The sequence below is a fragment of the Phyllobates terribilis genome, unplaced genomic scaffold (genome assembly GCF_046119375.1).
Source record: "Phyllobates terribilis strain yellow unplaced genomic scaffold, ASM4611937v1 Scaffold_9__5_contigs__length_417890890, whole genome shotgun sequence".
In the NCBI taxonomy this organism is placed as follows: Eukaryota; Metazoa; Chordata; class Amphibia; order Anura; family Dendrobatidae; genus Phyllobates; species Phyllobates terribilis.
The window spans coordinates 179,694,148-179,715,599 of NW_027362769.1; the positions used below are offsets into that span (position 1 = coordinate 179,694,148).

Sequence of the window (21,452 nt, forward strand, 5' to 3'; positions counted from 1 at the left end):
AGGGAGCTCCCGCTAGTGGTGGCTGTATAAATCTGTATGCAGGGAGCTCCTCCAAGTGGTGGCTGTATAAATCTATATGCTGTGAGGTCCCTCTAGTGGTGGCTGTATAAATCTGTATGTAGTGAGCTCCTCCTAGTGGTGGCTGTATAAATCTGTATGCAGTGAGCTCCCCCTAGTGGTGGCTGTATAAATCTGTATGCAATGATCTCCCTCTAGTGGTGGCTGTATAAATCTGTATGCAGTGAGCTCCCCCTAGTGGTGGCTGTATAAATCTGTATGTAGTGAGCTCCCCCTAGTGATGGCTGTATAAATCTGTATGTAGTGATCTCCCTCTAGTGATGGCTGTATAAATCTGTATGTAGTGAGCTCCCCCTAGTGGTGGCTGTATAAATCTGTATGCAGTGAGCTCCTCCAAGTGGTGGCTGTATAAATCTATATGCTGTGAGGTCCCTCTAGTGGTGGCTGTATAAATCTGTATGTAGTGAGCTCCCCTTAGTTGTAGCTATATAAATCTGTATGTAGTGAGCTCCCCCTAGTGATGGCTGTATAAATCTGTATGTAGTGAGCTCCCCCTAGTGGTGGCTGTATAAATCTGTATGTAGTGAGCTCCTCCTAGTGGTGGCTGTATAAATCTGTATGTAGTGAGCTCTCTCTAGTGGTGGCTATATAAATCTGTATGTAGTGAGCTCCTCCTAGTGGTGGCTGTATAAATCTGTATGCAGTGAGCTCCCTCTAGTGGTGGCTGTATAAATCTGTATGCAGTGATCTCCCTCTAGTGGTGGCTGTATAAATCTGTATGTAGTGAGTTCCCCCTAGTGGTGGCTATATAAATCTGTATGCAGTGAGCTCCCCCTAGTGGTGGCTGTATAAATCTGTATGTAATGAGCTCCCTCTAGTGGTGTCTGTATAAATCTGTATGTAGTGAGCTCCTCCTAGTGGTGGCTGTATAAATCTGTATGCAGTGAGCTCCCCCTAGTGGTGGCTGTATAATCTGTATGTAGTGAGCTCCCCCTAGCGGTGACTGTATAAATCTATATGCAGTGAGCTCTCCCTAGTGGTGGCTGTATAAATCTGTATGGACTGAGCTCCCCCTAGTGGTGACTGTATAAATCTGTATGGACTGAGCTCCCCCTAGTGGTGGCTGTATAAATCTGTATGTAGTGAGCTCCCTCTAGTGGTGACTGTATAAATCTGTATGCAGTGAGCTCCCCCTAGTGGTGGCTGTATAAATCTGTATGCAGTGAGCTCCTCCTAGTGGTGGCTGTATAAATCTGTATGCAGGGAGCTCCTCCAAGTGGTGGCTGTATAAATCTATATGCAGTGAGCTCCCCCTAGTGGTGGCTGTATAAATCTGTATGGACTGAGCTCCCCCTAGTGGTGACTGTATAAATCTGTATGGACTGAGCTCCCCCTAGTGGTGGCTGTATAAATCTGTATGTAGTGAGCTCCCTCTAGTGGTGACTGTATAAATCTGTATGCAGTGAGCTCCCCCTAGTGGTGGCTGTATAAATCTGTATGCAGTGAGCTCCTCCAAGTGGTGGCTGTATAAATCTGTATGCAGTGAGCTCCTCCAAGTGGTGGCTGTATAAATCTGTATGCAGGGAGCTCCTCCAAGTGGTGGCTGTATAAATCTGTATGCAGTGAGCTCCCCCTAGTGGTGGCTGTATAAATCTATATGCAGTGAGGTCCCTCTAGTGGTGGCTGTATAAATCTGTATGTAGTGAGCTCCCCCTAGTGATGGCTGTATAAATCTGTATGTAGTGAGCTCCCCCTAGTGGTGGCTGTATAAATCTGTATGCAGTGAGCTCCCCTAGTGGTGGCTGTATAATCTGTATGTAGTGAGCTCCTCCTAGTGGTGGCTGTATAAATCTGTATGCAGTGAGCTTCCCTCTAGTGGTGGCTGTATAAATCTGTATGCAGTGAGCTCCCCCTAGTGGTGGCTGTATAAATCTGTATGTAGTGAGCTCCTCCTAGTGGTGGCTGTATAAATCTGTATGCAGTGAGCTTCCCCTAGTGGTGGCTGTATAAATCTGTATGCAATGATCTCCCTCTAGTGGTGGCTGTATAAATCTGTATGCAGTGAGCTCCCCCTAGTGGTGGCTGTATAAATCTGTATGTAGTGATCTCCATCTAGTGATGGCTGTATAAATCTGTATGCAGTGAGCTTCCCCTAGTGGTGGCTGTATAAATCTGTATGCAATGATCTCCCTCTAGTGGTGGCTGTATAAATCTGTATGCAGTGAGCTCCCCCTAGTGGTGGCTGTATAAATCTGTATGTAGTGATCTCCATCTAGTGATGGCTGTATAAATCTGTATGCAGTGAGCTTCCCCTAGTGGTGGCTGTATAAATCTGTATGCAATGATCTCCCTCTAGTGGTGGCTGTATAAATCTGTATGTAGTGAGCTCCCCTTAGTTGTAGCTATATAAATCTGTATGTAGTGAGCTCCCCCTAGTGATGGCTGTATAAATCTGTATGTAGTGAGCTCCCCCTAGTGGTGGCTGTATAAATCTGTATGTAGTGAGCTCCTCCTAGTGGTGGCTGTATAAATCTGTATGTAGTGAGTTCTCTCTAGTGGTGGCTGTATAAATCTGTATGCAGTGAGCTCCCCCTAGTGGTGGCTGTATAAATCTGTATGCAGTGAGCTCCCTCTAGTGGTGGCTGTATAAATCTGTATGCAGTGAGTTCTCTCTAGTGATGGCTGTATAAATCTGTATGTAGTGAGCTCCCCCTAGTGGTGGCTGTATAAATCTGTATGCAGTGAGCTCCCTCTAGTGGTGACTGTATAAATCTGTATGCAGTGAGCTCCTCCTAGTGATGGCTGTATAAATCTGTATGCAGTGAGCTCCCTCTAGTGGTGACTGTATAAATCTGTATGCAGTGAGCTCCCCCTAGTGGTGGCTGTATAAATCTGTATGCAGTGAGCTCCCTCTAGTGGTGGCTGTATAAATCTGTATGTAGTGAGCTCCTCCTAGTGATGGCTGTATAAATCTGTATGCAGTGAGCTCCCTCTAGTGGTGACTGTATAAATCTGTATGCAGTGAGCTCCCCCTAGTGGTGGCTGTATAAATCTGTATGCAGGGAGCTCCGTCCTATTCTTGAACACAGGAGACTCAGAATGAACACGTCTACAAGTTCCTCTTTCCCAAAGTTTTTTTTTTTTTTTTTTTTTTTTTTTTTTTTAACAAGGAGGGGTTAAGCTTTCACCTGGAATAATCTTTGGAACTGGGGATTTGGAATTTTGCTTGGTTTGAATAAATCTTCAATCCCCTCATCATCTTCCTGAACCAAACTCATGTTGTCAATCAGCGAGTCCACAGCGGTGAGCTGAGCGTCTGCAACAACATCAGAGTTTAGGAAACTAAGCCGAACAAACAACAGCAGTCACAAAGAGACACCTGGAGGTGAGGAACGCTCTACCTGTGGGCCGGAACTTATTATTATTGCTGAGCGATGGGAAGAGATACTGACGAAGATCTTCCATGTACGGCAGCTGCACATATATCAGACACTGCAAGCAGAGGAGAAATCTGTAACAATGTATCAGCAGAGGGATGGTATCAACCAGATATACACAACCCCTGAAGATCTACATACATCATCTGGAGTGTACTCTGGAGCTGCACTCACTATTCTGCTGGTGCAATCACTGTGTACATACATTACTGATCCTGTACTGATCCTGAGTTACATCCTATATTATACTCCAGAGCTGCACTCACTATTCTGCTGGTGCAGTCACTGTGTACATACATTACATTACTGATCCTGAGTTACATCCTGTATTATACTGCAGAGCTGCACTCACTATTCTGCTGGTGCAGTCACTGTGTACATACATTACATTACTGATCCTGAGTTACATCCTGTATTATACTGCAGAGCTGCACTCACTATTCTGCTGGTGCAGTCACTGTGTACATACATTACATTACTGATCCTGAGTTACATCCTGTATTATACTCCAGAGCTGCACTCACTATTCTGCTGGTGCAGTCACTGTGTACATACATTACATTACTGATCCTGAGCTACATCCTGTATTATACTCCAGAGCTGCACTCCTAGCTATGCAGCAGTTTCTCTCCCACAATGCACTTCACATGACATTATTCATCTTTGCTACATAGTAGTCACCTCGTACTTCTCCTTGATGTGAGGGAATGCCACTCCGACCTGAGGATTAGACCGCCTATCGTAGGCATACCGCACCACAGCGACCATTTCCATGTCATGAAGAGCGCGGATCAGTGTGGACAGAGCGATGGCGGCGGCCTGAGGAACAGAACCAGATACATGAGGCCGGGGCAGAGCGGATCCAGGAAGAACTAAATGTGCTGCGGATTTGTACATTTCTTCTGGATCTGCAGCCGACATGAAACAAGACGGAATCTGAAGGACGGGCTCGACGTTTATTTTTTTCTAAATATTCAGAATCTTTGTAAAAAATAAATAAATAATAAATGTGTGTCTTTCAGGCGATGGTGCTCTGCGAGGGCTTTTGTTTTTCGTGGCGTGCTGATGTTTTGCACCGATACCATCGTGGGGTTAATTAGCTTTTTTATCACTTTTATTGCTGCTAAATATATATTATATATATAATATATATATATATATATAATATATATATATATATATATATATATATATATATATATATATATATATATATATATATATATATATATATATATATATATTATATATATATTATATATATAATATATATATATATATTATATATATATAGTACAGACCAAAAGTTTGGACACACCTTCTCATTTAAAGATTTTTCTGTATTTTCATGACTTTGAAAATTGTACATTCACAGTGAAGGCATCAAAACTATGAATTATCACATGTGGAATTATATACTTAACAAAAAAGTGTGAAACAACTGAAAATATGTCTTATATTCTAGGTTCTTCACAGTAGCCCCCTTTTGCTTTGATGACTGCTTTGTACACTCTTGGCATTCTCTTGATGAGCTTCAAGAGGTAGTCACCGGAAATGGTCTTCCAACAATCTTGAAGGAGTTCCCAGAGATGCTTAGCACTTGTTGGCCCTTTTGCCTTCACTCTGCGGTCCAGCTCACCCCAAACCATCTCGATTGGGTTCAGGTCTGGTGACTGTGGAGGCCAGGTCATCTAGCGTAGCCCCCCATCACTCTCCCTCTTGGTCAAATAGCCCTTACACAGCCTGGAGGTGTGTTTGGGGTCATTGTCCTGTTGAAAAATAAATGATGGTCCAACTAAACGCAAACCGGATGGGATAGCATGCCGCTGCAAGATGCTGTGGTAGCCATGCTGGATCAGTATGCCTTCATTTTTTAATAAATCCCCAACAGTGTCACCAGCAAAGCCCCCCCACACCATCACACCTCCTCCTCCATGCTTCACGGTGGGAACCAGGCATGTAGAGTCCATCCGTTCACCTTTTCTACGCCGCACAAAGACACGGTGGTTGGAACCAAAGATCTCAAATTTGGACTATTCAGACCAAAGCACAGATTTCCACTGGTCTAATGTCCACTCCTTGTGTTCTTTAGCCCAAACAAGTCTCTTCTGCTTGTTGCCTGTCCTTAGCAGTGGTTTCCTAGCAGCTATTTTACCATGAAGGCCTGCTGCACAAAGTCTCCTCTTAACAGTTGTTGTAGAGATGTGTCTGCTGCTAGAACTCTGTGTGGCATTGACCTGGTCTCTAATCTCAGCTGCTGTTAACCTGCGATTTCTGAGGCTGATGACTCGGATAAACTTATCCTCAGAAGCAGAGGTGACTCTTGGTCTTCCTTTCCTGGGGCGGTCCTCATGTCAGCCAGTTTCTTTGTAGCGCTTGATGGTTTTTGCAACTGCACTTGGGGACACTTTCTAAGTTTGCCCAATTTTTCGGACTGACTGACCTTCATTTCTTAAAGTAATGATGGCCTCTCGTTTTTCTTTACTTAGCTGCTTTTTTCTTGCCGTAATACAAATTCTAACAGTCTATTCAGTAGGACTATCAGCTGTGTATCCACCAGACTTCTGCACAACACAACTGATGGTCCCAACCCCATTTATAAGGCAAGAAATCCCACTTATTAAACCTGACAGGGCACACCTGTGAAGTGAAAACCATTTCTGGTGACTACCTCTTGAAGCTCATCAAGAGATTGCCAAGAGTGTGCAAAGCAGTCATCAAAGCAAAAGGTGGCTACTTTGAAGAACCTAGAATATAAGACATATTTTCAGTTGTTTCACACTTTTTTGTTAAGTATATAATTCCACATGTGGTAATTCATAGTTTTGATGCCTTCAGTGTGAATGTACAATTTTCATAGTCATGAAAATACAGAAAAATCTTTAAATGAGAAGGTGTGTCCAAACTTTTGGTCTGTACTGTATATTGTATATATAAATAAAACTATTTTGTCATTACAATTTTTTTCTTTGATGATCATACAAGTTACATAATTTTTATGCTTTGAGAGATCGGACCTTTATGGACGCGGCGATAAATGTGATCATATGTTGAATTATTTTATGTTCGGATTTTAACCTACATAGAAGCACAAAGACGGCTGCGATGGGGTCTTCAGTAGACTCCAGCTGCCATGGTAAACCCATTGGTGGGGGAGGGGGACAGGCTATGGGCATGTGAACAGATGGCCACAACAAGTAGAACCACTTAAATGCTGTGGTCGGGGATTGGCTGCAGCATGTAAATGGTTAACAGCCGCCATCAGAGCTCGCTGAACCGGAATCTGCTCCATACACCCGTAGCACATGGACATACGGCGTTGGGAAGAGTTAATGAGATCAGTTATCAGCTTCCCTATTAGATCTACTGGCACTTACTTCATCATCGGTGGGGGCAAAGACCTTCAGAACCTGATTGCCCAGAAAATGCGTCCTCTCGATCTGAAACCACAGACGGGTCACCATGAAAAACCGAATCCTACAGCGCAGCTTCACTTATGTCACATCTCATGCTCCAGTCACATCCAGAGCTGCATCCACTCTAACTCTGCAAGACCTCACATCTTCCTGTGAGTTCAGGATCTGCGTGGTGCGTGCTCTGCAGAAGTGCGCCATGCTCTGCACACAATGCAATGCGCCCAGTACAGTGGTAGGCAAAAATTAAATTCAGCTCTGGATGTGACTAGAGTATAGTCTGTGACGTGTGGCTTTGCATCATAAGTATTGATATAATTTATGGCCCTTCAATTAAAGGGACAGTAACATTTGCAGGACCTGCGAAGCCTTCGTGAACCCCAGAACGGAGAAGCATTTGGATTCGGTTTTGTATTTCATCTGATCTTGATCCATTTTTGAGAACGGGATTATGTCACTCCCATAGCGGAAACCTGATCAGAAACAAAGGAGGAAATGTGTCACAGGAGTCATATAGAATGAGTCTTCCTAACCACTGCCACACTACAACCCCCAGCATGCCCAAGATCACAAGACAGAACCCCTTAATAAGTAAGTATGGCCTCCGGAATATCAGAAAGTCATCAATGTCATCACTAACAAAACTGTATGTAGAGTTGGACATTTATTTTTTAAAGCAACACTCACATTTACACAGTTGCTGATATTGTGTGTTGTGTACGGCCCTTTAAACCTGAGCCCCATTGGGAGCTAAAAGTTTGGACACCCCAGGTTATTGCTGTTATTGTGAACAGTTGAGCAAGTTGAAGATGAAGTGATCTCTAAAAGGCCTAAAGTTACAGATGGCACATTTCCTCTGTATTTTAGACAAAAAATATATATATATTTTCATTTTTTACATTTTAAAAATTACAGAAAGGAAAATGGGAGGATGCAAAAGTTTGGGCACCCTTGGAGACTTGTGTACTCAGATAACTTTGACCAAGTTTTCAGACCTTATTCAGCCTGTTAGGGTTATGGCTTGTTCACTATCATAGTTAGGAAAGACCAGGTGATGAAAATTTCCCAGCTTTATAAAAACCTCCTCTAACCTTGTGCCAAAAAACAGCAGCCATGGGATCTTCTAAGCAGCTGCCGAGCACTCTGAAAATGATAATGGTGGAGGCCATAAAGCAAGAGAAGGCTATAAGAAGATAGCAAAGTTTTTTTCAAGTTGCCCTTTCCTCAGCTCGAAATGTAATTAAGAAATTGAAGCTACCAGGAACAGTGGAGGTCAAGATAAGGTCTGAAAGACAAAGCAAAATGTCAGTGAGAGCTGCTGGTAGGATTGTTAGAGAGGAAAATCAGAACCCCCTGCTTGACTGCAAAAGACCTTCACAAAGATTTAGCAGACTCTGGAGTTGTGGTACATTGTTCTACTGTTCAGAGACACCTGCACAAATATGGCCTTCATGGAAGAGTCATCAGAAGAAAACCTCTCCTGCATCCTCACCATAAAATTCAGTGTCAGAAGTGGCAAAAGAACATCTAAACAAGCCTGATGCATTCTGGAAACAAGTTCTGTGGACCGATGAGGTAACATAGAAGTCTTTGGTCACAATGATCACAGGTATGTGTGGAGAAAAAAGGGAACAGGATTTCAGGTAAAGAACATCTCACCGACCATTAAGCATGGGGGAGGATCAATCATGCTTTATGGTTGTGTTGCAGCCAATGGCATGGGGAACATTTCACTGGTAGAGGGAAGAATGGATTCAGTGAAATTTCAACAAATTCTTGATGCAAACATAACACCATCTGTAAAAAAGCTGAAGATGAAAAGACGATTCTACAAATGGATAATAATCCTAAACACACGTCACAATACACAATAGAGGACCTCAAAAGGCGCAAGCTGAAGGTTTTACAATGGCCCTCACAGTCCCCTGATCTGAACATCATTGAAAATCTGTGGCTAGACCTTAAAATAGCAGAGGATGCAAGACGCCCCAGGAATCTCACAGAACTGGAAGAATTCTCCAAGGAAGAACGGAGGAAAATCCCTCAGACAAGAACTGAAAGACTCTTGTCTGGCTACAAAAAGCGTTTACAAGCTGTGATACTATCAAAAGGGGGCGCTACTAGATACTAACCATGCAGGGCGCCCAAACTTTTACATTGGGCCATTTTCCTTATTGTAATTTTTAAAATGTAAAAGATGAAAAAAAATATATGTTTTTTTTGCCTAAAATGAAAAGGAAATGTGTCATCTGTAACTTTAGGCCATTAGAGATCATTTCACCTTCACCTTGGTTCACTGTTCACAATAGCAGTAATTCTGACCAGGGGCGCCCAGACTTTCCCATGCCAATGTACGCCATGTTTTGGGACGGGTCGGTGACCTTTCCAGGCTCCCCGTGTCTCGTCGCCGGTCCCCGCACCTTGTATGGTGTCATCTCTCTCGATTTCAGTCTCTTCGTCGTTATTCAGACAGAAAACCGTTTCTTTCTGGACGTCGTCCTTCCTCAGGGATTTGGCGTCCACGTTCATCCAGCTCTTCTTCACCTTCTCCTCGGTGACCTGGGGCGGCATAAATAGGCTTAAACCAAAGTATCCGCTTTCGCCGTCTGTAAGATCTCTGATTGCTGTCAGTGAAACCAAATAGTGATCGTTGTCACAGCTGGGGGTTTGCTACAATTGGATTCAGTCTGGATCATATCAGCAGCAACACAAATCCTTCTGCTGCTTCGACAGTTTGTCACAATGTATCAGTGCAGGGAAAACGTATCAATCTTTGTTACAGAGGATAGTCTGCACTGGATACAACTGTAACAAACCCTCAGCTGTTGGGTCTGTGCTGGTTTTAAGCCATTCACTGACAGCAAGCGCAGTTCTTTATACCAATATTGGCGCCATATTTATTGAGGGGTAATTTTCAGCAGTCTATTGTCTCTGGCGTCATCCATGAGCCGTCGTCTCCGTGGATCTCTCCAGATTCACTAACAATCTGATATGTACGGCAGTGATCCTGGGGGACTATAACTCCCAACATGCCCTTAATATCTCCTCATGGGGAAAAAGAGGATCACGCAAAGGGGATCAGAGGCGCCCGGATTGTCTGGCGGTCGATATTCTCACTATAAATGACAATTGGCTGACAACTGCGGGCAATCGCTGATCATGTGACTGACACTCACCGACTTGTATCCCACGATTCGTATGGAAATGTTGGATCCTATTGTCAGCACGCACGGCCACGGCATGGGACGCCTCGCGATCTTCTTGAACATGGAGAGATTCTCCAGCGAGTCCCTGAACCCCCCGAAAAACAGAAAAATGTCACCGACCTCATAAAAAAAAGAGTGTGGCCTGTGAATAAATGGGCAGCCGGTATGGTCCAGCGACTTCTGGAGTCCTACGTGGTCTATTATCCCCCTCCTGCCTCACCACAAGCTCAGGCTGTAGCTCTGTCCCCCATGATTTACACTGCAGCTCTGCTTGGCCACCATGTGCTATTACCTGAAGGTATAGATGTCGCCCAGGCCGTCTTCACCCTCCAGAGAGAACATGATCTGCCGCACCATCTGGATACCATCCTTCTGCTGGGCAGAGAGGCCTTTGCCCGGGCCGAGCCGCCGGCCATCATCTCCCCCGTCACCGGCTCCGTCCTCATCCTCATCCACAGGGAACGGCAAACTGTGCGGACGGAGAGACCATTATATAGTTATAACGCACGGTGACCGGCACAGGGGACAGATAAAAGCCCCCGGATATTCCTCGCACGCTCCATGTCAGTGACTGGAGCCCTGCAGGTCTAAACATCCCGAGCTAATTCTCCTCACACTGGTGCGGCACTCGTTACAATGTATCAGTTACCTCCAGTGAATGAGGCGGCCGGCGCCTGAAGCCCGAGGTCACGGCGAGGCGGCCGGCGCCTGAAGCCCGAGGTCACGGCGAGGCGGCCGGCGCCTGAAGCCCGAGGTCACGGCGAGGCGGCCGGCGCCTGAAGCCCGAGGTCACGGCGAGGCGGCCCGCGCCTGAAGCCCGAGGTCACGGCGAGGCGGCCCGCGCCTGAAGCCCGAGGTCACGGCGAGGCGGCCCGCGCCTGAAGCCCGAGGTCACGGCGAGGCGGCCCGCGCCTGAAGCCCGAGGTCACGGCGAGGCGGCCCGCGCCTGAAGCCCGAGGTCACGGCGAGGCGGCCCGCGCCTGAAGCCCGAGGTCACGGCAAGGCGGCCCTGAGGTCACGGCGAGGCGGCCCGCGCCTGAAGCCCGAGGTCACAGCGTTACATTCACTGACAGCAAGCAGAGGCAACAGGAACAAAGAACGTCGTAGAGCCGGGAAGTCTCCATTATAGGGTGATTGTGCATTACTTGTATACTGGACACCCAATAATGTTTGTGTGTGGATATGCTGGGATCTGTAGTTCCCCTGCAGGTACCGGTCACCTACAAGATCTGCAGCGTGATGCCGGCTTTCTTCAGGTTGGCGATGATGATCTCCAGCTGATCCTCAGTGAAGGGGCTGCTCAGGTCCGTCAGCACCGCGATGTGCAGCTTCTCGTACTTCTTTCCTCTAAGGAAAAGAAAAGCAACGAAAATCACATGAAAAAAAGAAACGAGCAGCGACCAATGAGTCCGGGCAACGGCAGCGCCCACCAAGCCAAGGCAGTGCCCACCGAGCCTCAGCAGCACCAGCGACCACTGAGCCCACGGCAACGGCATCTCCCACTGAGCACCAGCACCGCCCACCGAGCCAAGGCAGCGCCCACCAAGCCCCGCCGTTGCCCAAGCCCGGGGACAGCAGCGCCCTGGAGGCAACACTACAGCTCTGCAGTGGTGGTCTGCAGCTTTCGCTGACCCCCGACTTTCTGTACACACATCTCCGTACATCACTGGTCACTTACAGCGTCTCCTTCTGCAGAATATCCATAGAGACGATCAGGGCGTCCAGGACTGGAAGGGTTAAGGAAAACATGAGGAGCGCAGGCACGGGGTGCAAAGGAATTAAACTCATCAAGGGTATCCCAGTGCTGGGGGTGACAGGAGCGCAGGAAGGGGCAGAACAGGACTGAGATCAATGGGGGGTGAAGGGACCTCAGAGGAGCGGGGTAAGTGGGAGAAGGGATTCTGGACCCTGGTGGGACCCCCGGAGCTGTGCGTTGCGACCCCACAGAGATGCGCGGTGGGACCCCAGGAGCTGTGAGGTAGGACCTTAGGAGCTGTGAGGTGGGACCCCCCGAAGTTGTGTGGTGTGACCAACTGGTGCAGTGATTACAGGCTCAGTGCGACCTTCTCCTCCTCATCCTCGGAGCCTCCAGTCCTCAGCATGGCTGGTAATGGGGGCAGCGTGAGACCAGACCCCCACACACGGCCGCACATAGATCTGGAGCGCCGGCGGACAGAGGAGACCCTGTAATAACCATCGCACAAATTATATATGTATCACTGCCACATAACCACAGAGCAAAGAGTCAGGGGTAAAGGGCATGGAGGCTGGAGGTAGGGGTCAGGGGAAGCCCCCCGGGGGTGGTAGTCGGTGGGGGAGGGGGGGATATAGTCGGGGGGAAGATGAAGCCCCCCTGGGGGTGGTAGTTGGGGGGGGTAGAGCCCCTCGGGAGTGGTAGTCGGTGGGGGGGGATATAGTCGGGGGGCAGATGAAGCCCCTGGGGGTGGTAGTCAGTTGGGGGGGGGGGGAGCCCCTCGGGAGTGGTAGTCGGTGGGGGAGGGGGGGATATAGTCGGGGGGGAGATGAAGCCCCCCTGGGGGTAGTAGTTGGGGGGGTAGAGCCCCTTGGGAGTGGTAGTCGGTGGGGGGGGGGGGATATAGTCAGGGGGGAGATGAAGCCCCTGGGGGGTGGTAGTCGGGGAGAGCCCCCCGGGCAGGATACAGTCGGCCTGCTGGTTGCCGGGCTGGATCACGTCCTGGATCTCCTCCAGCAGCTGGAAGTCCGGCAGCAGGAGGTGTCGCTGCACCGTGATGTTCTGGTACTGGTCCGGAGCCGACAGCGCGTTGTCGGTGCCATCGGTGCCAAACAGCACAACGGCGACCTCATCCTTGGATTCTGCGAAGACCTGAAACAGCGGAGAAACACGTCAGTCACAGAAGGACAGAGGTGCTGGGACCTGTAGTCCCCGTATACGGAGACAATGGAAACACCTCTGCTGGCTGTCAGTGCACGGACGCAATATCCCTATCTAATCAATACAGCTGAGGGTTTGGTACAATTGTAACCCGTCCTCTGAGAATCTCACATCAGCAGCACAATCCTCTCTCTTGTCCTCACAGTTTGTTACAATGTGTCAGTGCAGGATAGAAAGCGCAAATGATCTTCAATGGAGAAGGCTGTGTGCCCACGATGCGGTTTTTAAGCGTTTATGCAGCGGCAAAACAGCTGCAGAAACGCTTAAAAAACGCTTGGTAGAAGGCCTGCCATGTTCCCCAATGATAATCCGCTGTGCTGTGTACATGCTGCGGAAATTTCCACTGCGGAAAAAAACACAGCATTACCAATTATTTTGCGGAAGCGCTGCGCTTTCGCCGCCATTGACTTGCATTGGAACGCATGGAATCCGCATCACTCCATCTGTACATGCAGAATCCATGCGTTTCAATGTGCGGATGGTACCCGGGTGTGGAGGACAGGAGACTCTCCTCCGGACCCGGGAACCATAGAACCTGTAAAAAAAGAATAAAATAAAAAATATACATTATATTTACCTTCTGATGGCCCCCGGTGCGCTCCTCCTTGCTTGGCGGCAGTTCGCGATGGAATGAAGGACCTGCGCTGACGTCATAGTCATGTGACGGCAGGTCCTTCAGTGTACCGCAATCTGCCGGCAGCCGGGACCGAGCGAAGCAAGACTGCGGGGGCCATCAGAAGATAAGTATAGATTTATTTTTTACCACTCTCTCAGGTCACACTATATATGCCGGTTGCTGGTTGCATGGATTTATATAGTGTGACCAAGTTGTCAAGCACTTTCCAAGTGATGCTAAAATCGCTTGTCAACCCGCATGCGGAAATGCAAGAGAGGAACGCTTCACATCCGCATGTCCCTGGCAGGAAAAACACATGTACAATCCGCATGCACAATCCGCATGCACAATCCGCATGCGCAATCCGCATGCGCAATCCCCATGCGCAATCCCCATGCGCAATCCCCATGCGCAATCCCCATGCGCAATCCCCATGCGCAATCCCCATGCGCAATCCCCATGCGCAATCCCCATGCGCAATCCCCATGCACAATCCCCATGCACAATCCCCATGCACAATCCCCATGCACAATCCCCATGCACAATCCCCATGCACAATCCCCATGCACAATCCGCATGCGTTTTTCCAGCCAGGGAGAAGCGTAAAAAATATACAGCATTTCTGCATGGTGGGCACTAGGCCTAAAACTAAAAATTAGTAGCTATTCCCCCCTCAGCTCCTCCTGGCAGTCACCGTCAGACCCAGCACTAACTTCTCCTGGCAGTGACCCATCAGACCCAGCACTAACTCCTCTTGGCAGTGACCCGTCAGACCCAGCACTAACTCCTCCTGGCAGTGACCCGTCAGACCCAGCACTAACTCCTCCTGGCAGTGACCCGTCAGACCCAGCACTAACTCCTCCTGGCAGTGACCCGTCAGACCCAGCACTAACTCCTCCTGGCAGTGACCCGTCAGACCCAGCACTAACTCCTCCTGGCAGTGACCCGTCAGACCCAGCACTAACTCCTCCTGGCAGTGACCCGTCAGACCCAGCACTAACTCCTCCTGGCAGTGACCCGTCAGACCCAGCACTAACTCCTCCTGGCAGTGACCCGTCAGACCCAGCACTAACTCCTCCTGGCAGTGACCCGTCAGACCCAGCACTAACTCCTCCTGGCAGTGACCCGTCAGACCCAGCACTAACTCCTCCTGGCAGTGACCCGTCAGACCCAGCACTAACTCCTCCTGGCAGTGACCCGTCAGACCCAGCACTAACTCCTCCTGGCAGTGACCCGTCAGACCCAGCACTAACTCCTCCTGGCAGTGACCCGTCAGACCCAGCACTAACTCCTCCTGGCAGTGACCCGTCAGACCCAGCACTAACTCCTCCTGGCAGTGACCCGTCAGACCCAGCACTAACTCCTCCTGGCAGTGACCCGTCAGACCCAGCACTAACTCCTCCTGGCAGTGACCCGTCAGACCCAGCACTAACTCCTCCTGGCAGTGACCCGTCAGACCCAGCACTAACTCCTCCTGGCAGTGACCCGTCAGACCCAGCACTAACTCCTCCTGGCAGTGACCAGTCAGACCCAGCACTAACTCCTCCTGGCAGTGACCAGTCAGACCCAGCACTAACTCCTCCTGGCAGTGACCCGTCAGACCCAGCGCTAACTCCTCCTGGCAGTGACCGTCAGACCCAGCGCTAGCTCCTCCTGGCAGTGACAGTCAGACCCAGCGCTAGCTCCTCCTGGCAGTGACAGTCAGACCCAGCACTAACTCCTCCTGGCAGTGACCGTCAGACCCAGCACTAACTCCTCCTGGCAGTGACCGTCAGACCCAGCGCTAGCTCCTCCTGGCAGTGACCATCAGACCCAGCACTAACTCCTCCTGGCAGTCACTCCTCCAGGCAGTCAATCACAGACCCTCCTCCTGGCAGTCACCGTCAGACCCAGCAGTAACTCGTCCAAGCAGTCAATCACAGACCCTCCTCCAGCTCCTCCTGGCAGTGACCATCAGACCCTCCTCCAGCTCCTCCTGGCAGTAAGTCATAGTGAGGCACTCGCCTTTACCTGTCTCTGAACAAACAGCGTCATGACTTTCTTCGCCTGTTCGAATGGCGTCTCTTCCCCCCGATGGGAGTGACTCATGGCGAGTCCGACGTCCATACACAGAACTATCGCCGTCTGCGGAGAAAACAGGACCAAACCGTAAAATCGCCGGGGCCATCATACACTCCGCTGTGAGTCGCCTCTATCAGGAGTTTTCAGAGTCTGGAAAAGCTGGGTGACCACCCGCACGGGCACCACTCAGCGCCCACAGGAGGCATCCCCCAAACCCTAGACTGCACAACCACCATGGGAGGTTTTATCACTTACAACCATAAATCGACAACAGCAGCCAGACCATCCTGGTTATACTGGAAAGCTTTCAGAGGAATTCATGTATAAAACAATGTGTGAACTCTGACACTCGGCAATGCTAAAGAAAAGCTGGGGAACCTCTGTGGCACCTGCAGTAGTGGCCATGATGGACATCAAGCACCCCCCACCCCATATTTTATATATATATATATATATATATATATATATATATATATATATACACACACAAACCACAGAAAAGAAAATTATATATATATTTATATGTAAATTAAAGCGACATCTGGTGGTGAAAAGCAGGAACAGCAAGAAAAGAGCATGTATTAGAAATCAGCTGCGCGGGAGCGCCACCTAGCGATGATCGTCGGAACTGCACCGACTGGGAGCTGCCCGGACTTGTCTGCGTCGCGCGTTAGTTGTCTGCCGAGCCTCTGATCTGCAGAGCAGGATAACACTGTACACGCCGGATCTATGTGCAAGCAGGGCCGTATAACAGTAACACAGCGCGTCTATTGCCTGGACTATAGTAATGCAGCAGCGCCCAGAACAAGGATGCGAGCCACATGTGTGACGTAACACCACAGCTCCGGCTCTGACGCCGACCCTCTGATGCCAGCAGCGGAATAGTCCCGGATTTCATACCTTTCCCGCCCGCGCCATGTTTTTTTCCGTTTGTGTCTCGTATTAGTCTTCCGCCGTCTACAGACAACAAAAAAGTAGGTTCCGAGACTGAGAGATGAGCGCGCAGCGGCCCCTAGAGGCCAGTATGGGAATCTCTGCATGTAGAACTGGCTGAGGTCAGGTACATGAAGTCTCCACAAATTCTATCTCAGTGTCTGCATCATAATCGCAGAATAGTGAGTGCAGCTCTGGAGGATAATATTGGAGGTAACTCAGGATCAGTAATGTATGTACACAGTGACTGCACCAGCAGAATAGTGAGTGCAGCTCTGGAGTATAATACAGGATGTAACTCAGGATCAGTAATGTAATGTATGTACACAGAGACTGCACCCGCAGAATAGTGAGTGCAGCTCTGGAGTATAATACAGGATGTAACTCAGGATCAGTAATGTAATGTATGTACACAGAGACTGCACCAGCAGAATAGTGAGTGCAGCTCTGGAGTATAATACAGGATGTAACTCAGGATCAGTAATGTAATGTATGTACACAGTGACTGCACCAGCAGAATAGTGAGTGCAGCTCTGGAGTATAATACAGGAGGTAACTCAGCATCAGTAATGTAATGTATGTACACAGTGAGTGCACCAGCAAAATAGTGAGTGCAGCTCTGGAGTATAATACAGGATGTAACTCAGGATCAATAATGTAATGTATGTACACAGTGACTGCACCCGCAGAATAGTGAGTGCAGCTCTGGAGTATAATACAGGATGTAACTCAGGATCAATAATGTAATGTATGTACACAGTGACTGCACCAGCAGAATAGTGAGTGCAGCTCTGGAGTATAATACAGGAGGTAACTCTGGATCAGTAATGTAATGTATGTACACAGTGACTGCACCAGCAGAATAGTGAGTGCAGCTCTGGGGTATAATACAGGAGGTAACTCAGGATCAGTAATGTAATGTATGTACACAGTGACTGCACCAGCAGAATAGTGAGTGCAGCTCTGGAGTATAATACAGGATGTAACTCAGGATCAGTAATGTAATGTATGTACACAGTGACTGCACCAGCAGAATAGTGAGTGCAGCTCTGGAGTATAATACAGGATGTAACTCAGGATCAATAATGTAATGTATGTACACAGTGAGTGCACCAGCAGAATAGTGAGTGCAGCTCTGGGGTATAATACAGGAGGTAACTCAGGATCAGTAATGTAATGTATGTACACAGTGACTGCACCAGCAGAATAGTGAGTGCAGCTCTGGAGTATAATACAGGATGTAACTCAGGATCAGTAATGTAATGTATGTACACAGTGACTCCACCAGCAGAATAGTGAGTGCAGCTCTGGAGTATAATACAGGATGTAACTCAGGATCAGCAATGTAATGTATGTACACAGTGACTGCACCAGCAGAATAGTGAGTGCAGCTCTGGAGGATAATACAGGATGTAACTCAGGATCAGTAATGTAATGTATGTACACAGTGACTGCACCAGCAGAATAGTGAGTGCAGCTCTGGAGTATAATACAGGATGTAACTCAGGATCAGTAATGTAATGTATGTACACAGTGACTGCACCAGCAGAATAGTGAGTGCAGCTCTGGAGTATAATACAGGATGTAACTCAGGATCAGTAATGTATGTACACAGTGACTGCACCAGCAGAATAGTGAGTGCAGCTCTGGAGTATAATACAGGATGCAACTCAGGATCAGTGATGTAGGAGGGATAGCTAATACTAGAGAAGAGAGAGAGAGGATTCAAAAAGACCTAAATAAACTGGAGCAGTGGGCAGCAACCAACAGAATGGTTTTTAACAGGGAAAAATGCAAAGTACTACATCTGGGCAATAAAAATGAAAAAAGCATATACAGAATGGGAGGAATAGAGCTAAGCAACAGTACATGTGAAAAAGACTTAGGTATACTAATAGATCATAGACTGGACATGAGTCAACAGTGTGATGCAGCAGCAAAAAAGGCAAATACAATTCTGGGATGTATTAACAGAAGCATACAGTCTAGATCACGTGAAGTCATTATCGGTCTTTACTCCTCTTTGGTCAGACCTCATCTGGAATACTGTGTACAGTTTTGGGCACCACATTTTAAAAAAGACATAGACAAACTGGAGCAAGTTCAGAGAAGAGCGACCAGAATGGTGACTGGTCTGCAAACCATGTCCTATGAGGAACGGTTGCAGGATTTGGGAATGTTTAGCTTGCAAAAAAGAAGACTGAGAGGAGACTTAATAGCTGTCTACAAATATGTCAAGGGCTGTCACATTGTAGAAGGATCATCTTTATTCTCATTTGCACAAGGAAAGACTAGAAGCAATGGGATGAAACTAAATGGGAGGAGACACAGATTAGATATTAGAAAAAACTTTTTGACAGTTAGGGTGATTAATGAGTGGAACAGGCTGCCACGAGAGGTGGTGAGTTCCCCTTCAATGGACGTCTTCAAACAGAGGCTGGACAGACATCTGTCTGAGATGATCTAGTGAATCCTGCTTTGAGCAGGGGGTTGGACCAGATGACCCAGGAGGTCCCTTCCAACTCTACCATTCTATGATTCTATGATTCTATGTAATGTATGTACACAGTGACTGCACCAGCAGAATAGTGAGTGCAGCTCTGGAGTATAATACAGGAGGTAACTCAGGATCAGTAATGTAATGTATGTACACAGTGACTGCACCAGCAGAATAGTGAGTGCAGCTCTGGAGTATAATACAGGAGGTAACTCAGGATCAGTAATGTAATGTATGTACACAGTGACTGCAGCAGCAGAATAGTGAGTGCAGCTCTGGGGTATAATACAGGATGTAACACAGGATCAGTAATGTAATGTATTTACACAGTGACTGCACCAGCAGAATAGTGAGTGCAGCTCTGGAGTATAATACGGGATGTAACTCAGGATCAGTAATGTAATGTATGTACACAGTGACTGCACCAGCAGAATAGTGAGTGCAGCTCTGGAGTATAATACAGGATGCAACTCAGGATCAGTAATGTAATGTATGTACACAGTGTCTGCAGCAGCAGAATAGTGAGTGCAGCTCTGGAGTATAATACAGGATGTAACTCAGGATCAGTAATGTAATGTATGTACACAGTGACTGCACCAGCAGAATAGTGAGTGCAGCTCTGGAGGATAATACAGGATGTAACTCAGGATCAGTAATGTAATATATGTACACAGGAACTGCAGCAGCAGAATAATGAGTGCAGCTCTGGGGTATAATACAGGAGGTAACTCAGGATCAGTACAGGATCAGTAATGTAATGTATGTACACAGTGACTCTACCAGCGGAATAGTGAGTGCAGCTCTGGGGTATAATGCAGGAGTTAACTCAGGATCAGTACAGGATCAGTAATGTAATGTATGTACACAGTGACTGCACCAGCAGAATAGTGAGTGCAGCTCTGGAGTATAATACAGGATGTAACTCAGGATCAGTAATGTAATGTATGTACAAGTGACTGCACCAGCAGAATAGTGAGTGCAGCTCTGGGGTATAACACAGGAGGTAACTCAGAATCAGTAATGTAATGTATGTACACAGTGACTGCACCAGAAGAATAGTGAGTGCAGCTCTGGGGTATAATACAGGATGTAACTCAGGATCAGTAATGTAATGTCTGTACACAGTGACTGCACCAGCAGAATAGTGAGTGCAGCTCTGGAGTATAACACAGGAGGTAACTCAGGATCAGTAATGTAATGTATGTACACAGTGACTGCACCAGCAGAATAGTGAGTGCAGCTCTGGGGTATAACACAGGAGGTAACTCAGAATCAGTAATGTAATGTATGTACACAGTGACTGCACCAGAAGAATAGTGAGTGCAGCTCTGGGGTATAATACAGGATGTAACTCAGGATCAGTAATGTAATGTATGTACACAGTGACTGCACCATCAGAATAGTGAGTGCAGCTCTGGAGTATAATACAGGATGTAACTCAGGATCAGTAATGTAATGTATGTACTCAGTGACAGCACCAGCAGAGTAGTGAGTGCAGCTCTGGAGTATAATACAGGATGTAACTCAGGATCAGTAATGTGATGTATGTACACAGTGACTGCACCAGCAGAATAGTGAGTGCAGCTCTGGAGTATAATACAGGATGTAACTCAGGATCATTAATGTAATGTATGTACACAGTGACTGCACCAGCAGAATAGTGAGTGCAGCTCTGGAGTATAATACATGATGTAACTCAGGATCAGTAATGTAATGCATGTACACAGTGACTGCACCAGCAGAATAGTGAGTGCAGCTCTGGAGTATAATACAGGAGGTAACTCAGGATCAGTACAGGATAAGTAATGTAATGTATGTACACAGTGACTGCACCAGCAGAATAGTGAGTGCAGCTCTGGAGGATAATACAGGATGTAACTCAGGATCAGTAATGTAATGTATGTACACAGTGACTGCACCAGCAGAATAGTGAGTGCAGCTCTGGAGTATAATACATGATGTAACTCAGCATCAGTAATGTAATGCATGTACACAGTGACTGCACCAGCAGAATAGTGAGTGCAGCTCTGGAGTATAATACAGGAGGTAACTCAGGATCAGTACAGGATCAGTAATGTAATGTATATACACAGTGACTGCACCAGCAGAATAGTGAGTGCAGCTCTGGAGGATAATACAGGATGTAACTCAGGATCAGTAATGTAATGTATGTACACAGTGACTGCACCAGCAGAATAGTCAGTGCAGCTCTGGAGTATAATACATGATGTAACTCAGGATCAGTAATGTAATGCATGTACACAGTGACTGCACCAGCAGAATAGTGAGTGCAGCTCTGGAGTATAATACAGGAGGTAACTCAGGATCAGTACAGGATCAGTAATGTAATGTATGTA

The 21,452-nt window shown here is 47.4% G+C and overlaps 1 protein-coding gene across 1 annotated transcript in view; it reads right to left on the reverse strand.

Moving 5' to 3' along the window:
* The window catches only part of XRCC5 (X-ray repair cross complementing 5), a 39,278-nt gene extending 22,599 nt beyond the window's left edge, over window positions 1-16,679 (reverse strand). Inside the window, exons 1-13 of the mRNA XM_073647467.1 lie at window positions 16,566-16,679; window positions 15,615-15,728; window positions 12,736-12,919; window positions 11,753-11,801; window positions 11,299-11,421; window positions 10,367-10,543; window positions 10,045-10,159; window positions 9,289-9,427; window positions 7,229-7,341; window positions 6,833-6,895; window positions 4,137-4,274; window positions 3,420-3,510; window positions 3,207-3,334 (exon numbers count right to left, since the gene is read on the reverse strand). Coding sequence (XP_073503568.1) covers window positions 3,207-3,334; window positions 3,420-3,510; window positions 4,137-4,274; window positions 6,833-6,895; window positions 7,229-7,341; window positions 9,289-9,427; window positions 10,045-10,159; window positions 10,367-10,543; window positions 11,299-11,421; window positions 11,753-11,801; window positions 12,736-12,919; window positions 15,615-15,728; window positions 16,566-16,583 — 1,452 coding nt within the window. The 5' untranslated portion in view covers window positions 16,584-16,679. The remainder of the gene's footprint in view (window positions 1-3,206; window positions 3,335-3,419; window positions 3,511-4,136; window positions 4,275-6,832; window positions 6,896-7,228; window positions 7,342-9,288; window positions 9,428-10,044; window positions 10,160-10,366; window positions 10,544-11,298; window positions 11,422-11,752; window positions 11,802-12,735; window positions 12,920-15,614; window positions 15,729-16,565) is intronic.
* Window positions 16,680-21,452: the final 4,773 nt, after the last annotated feature.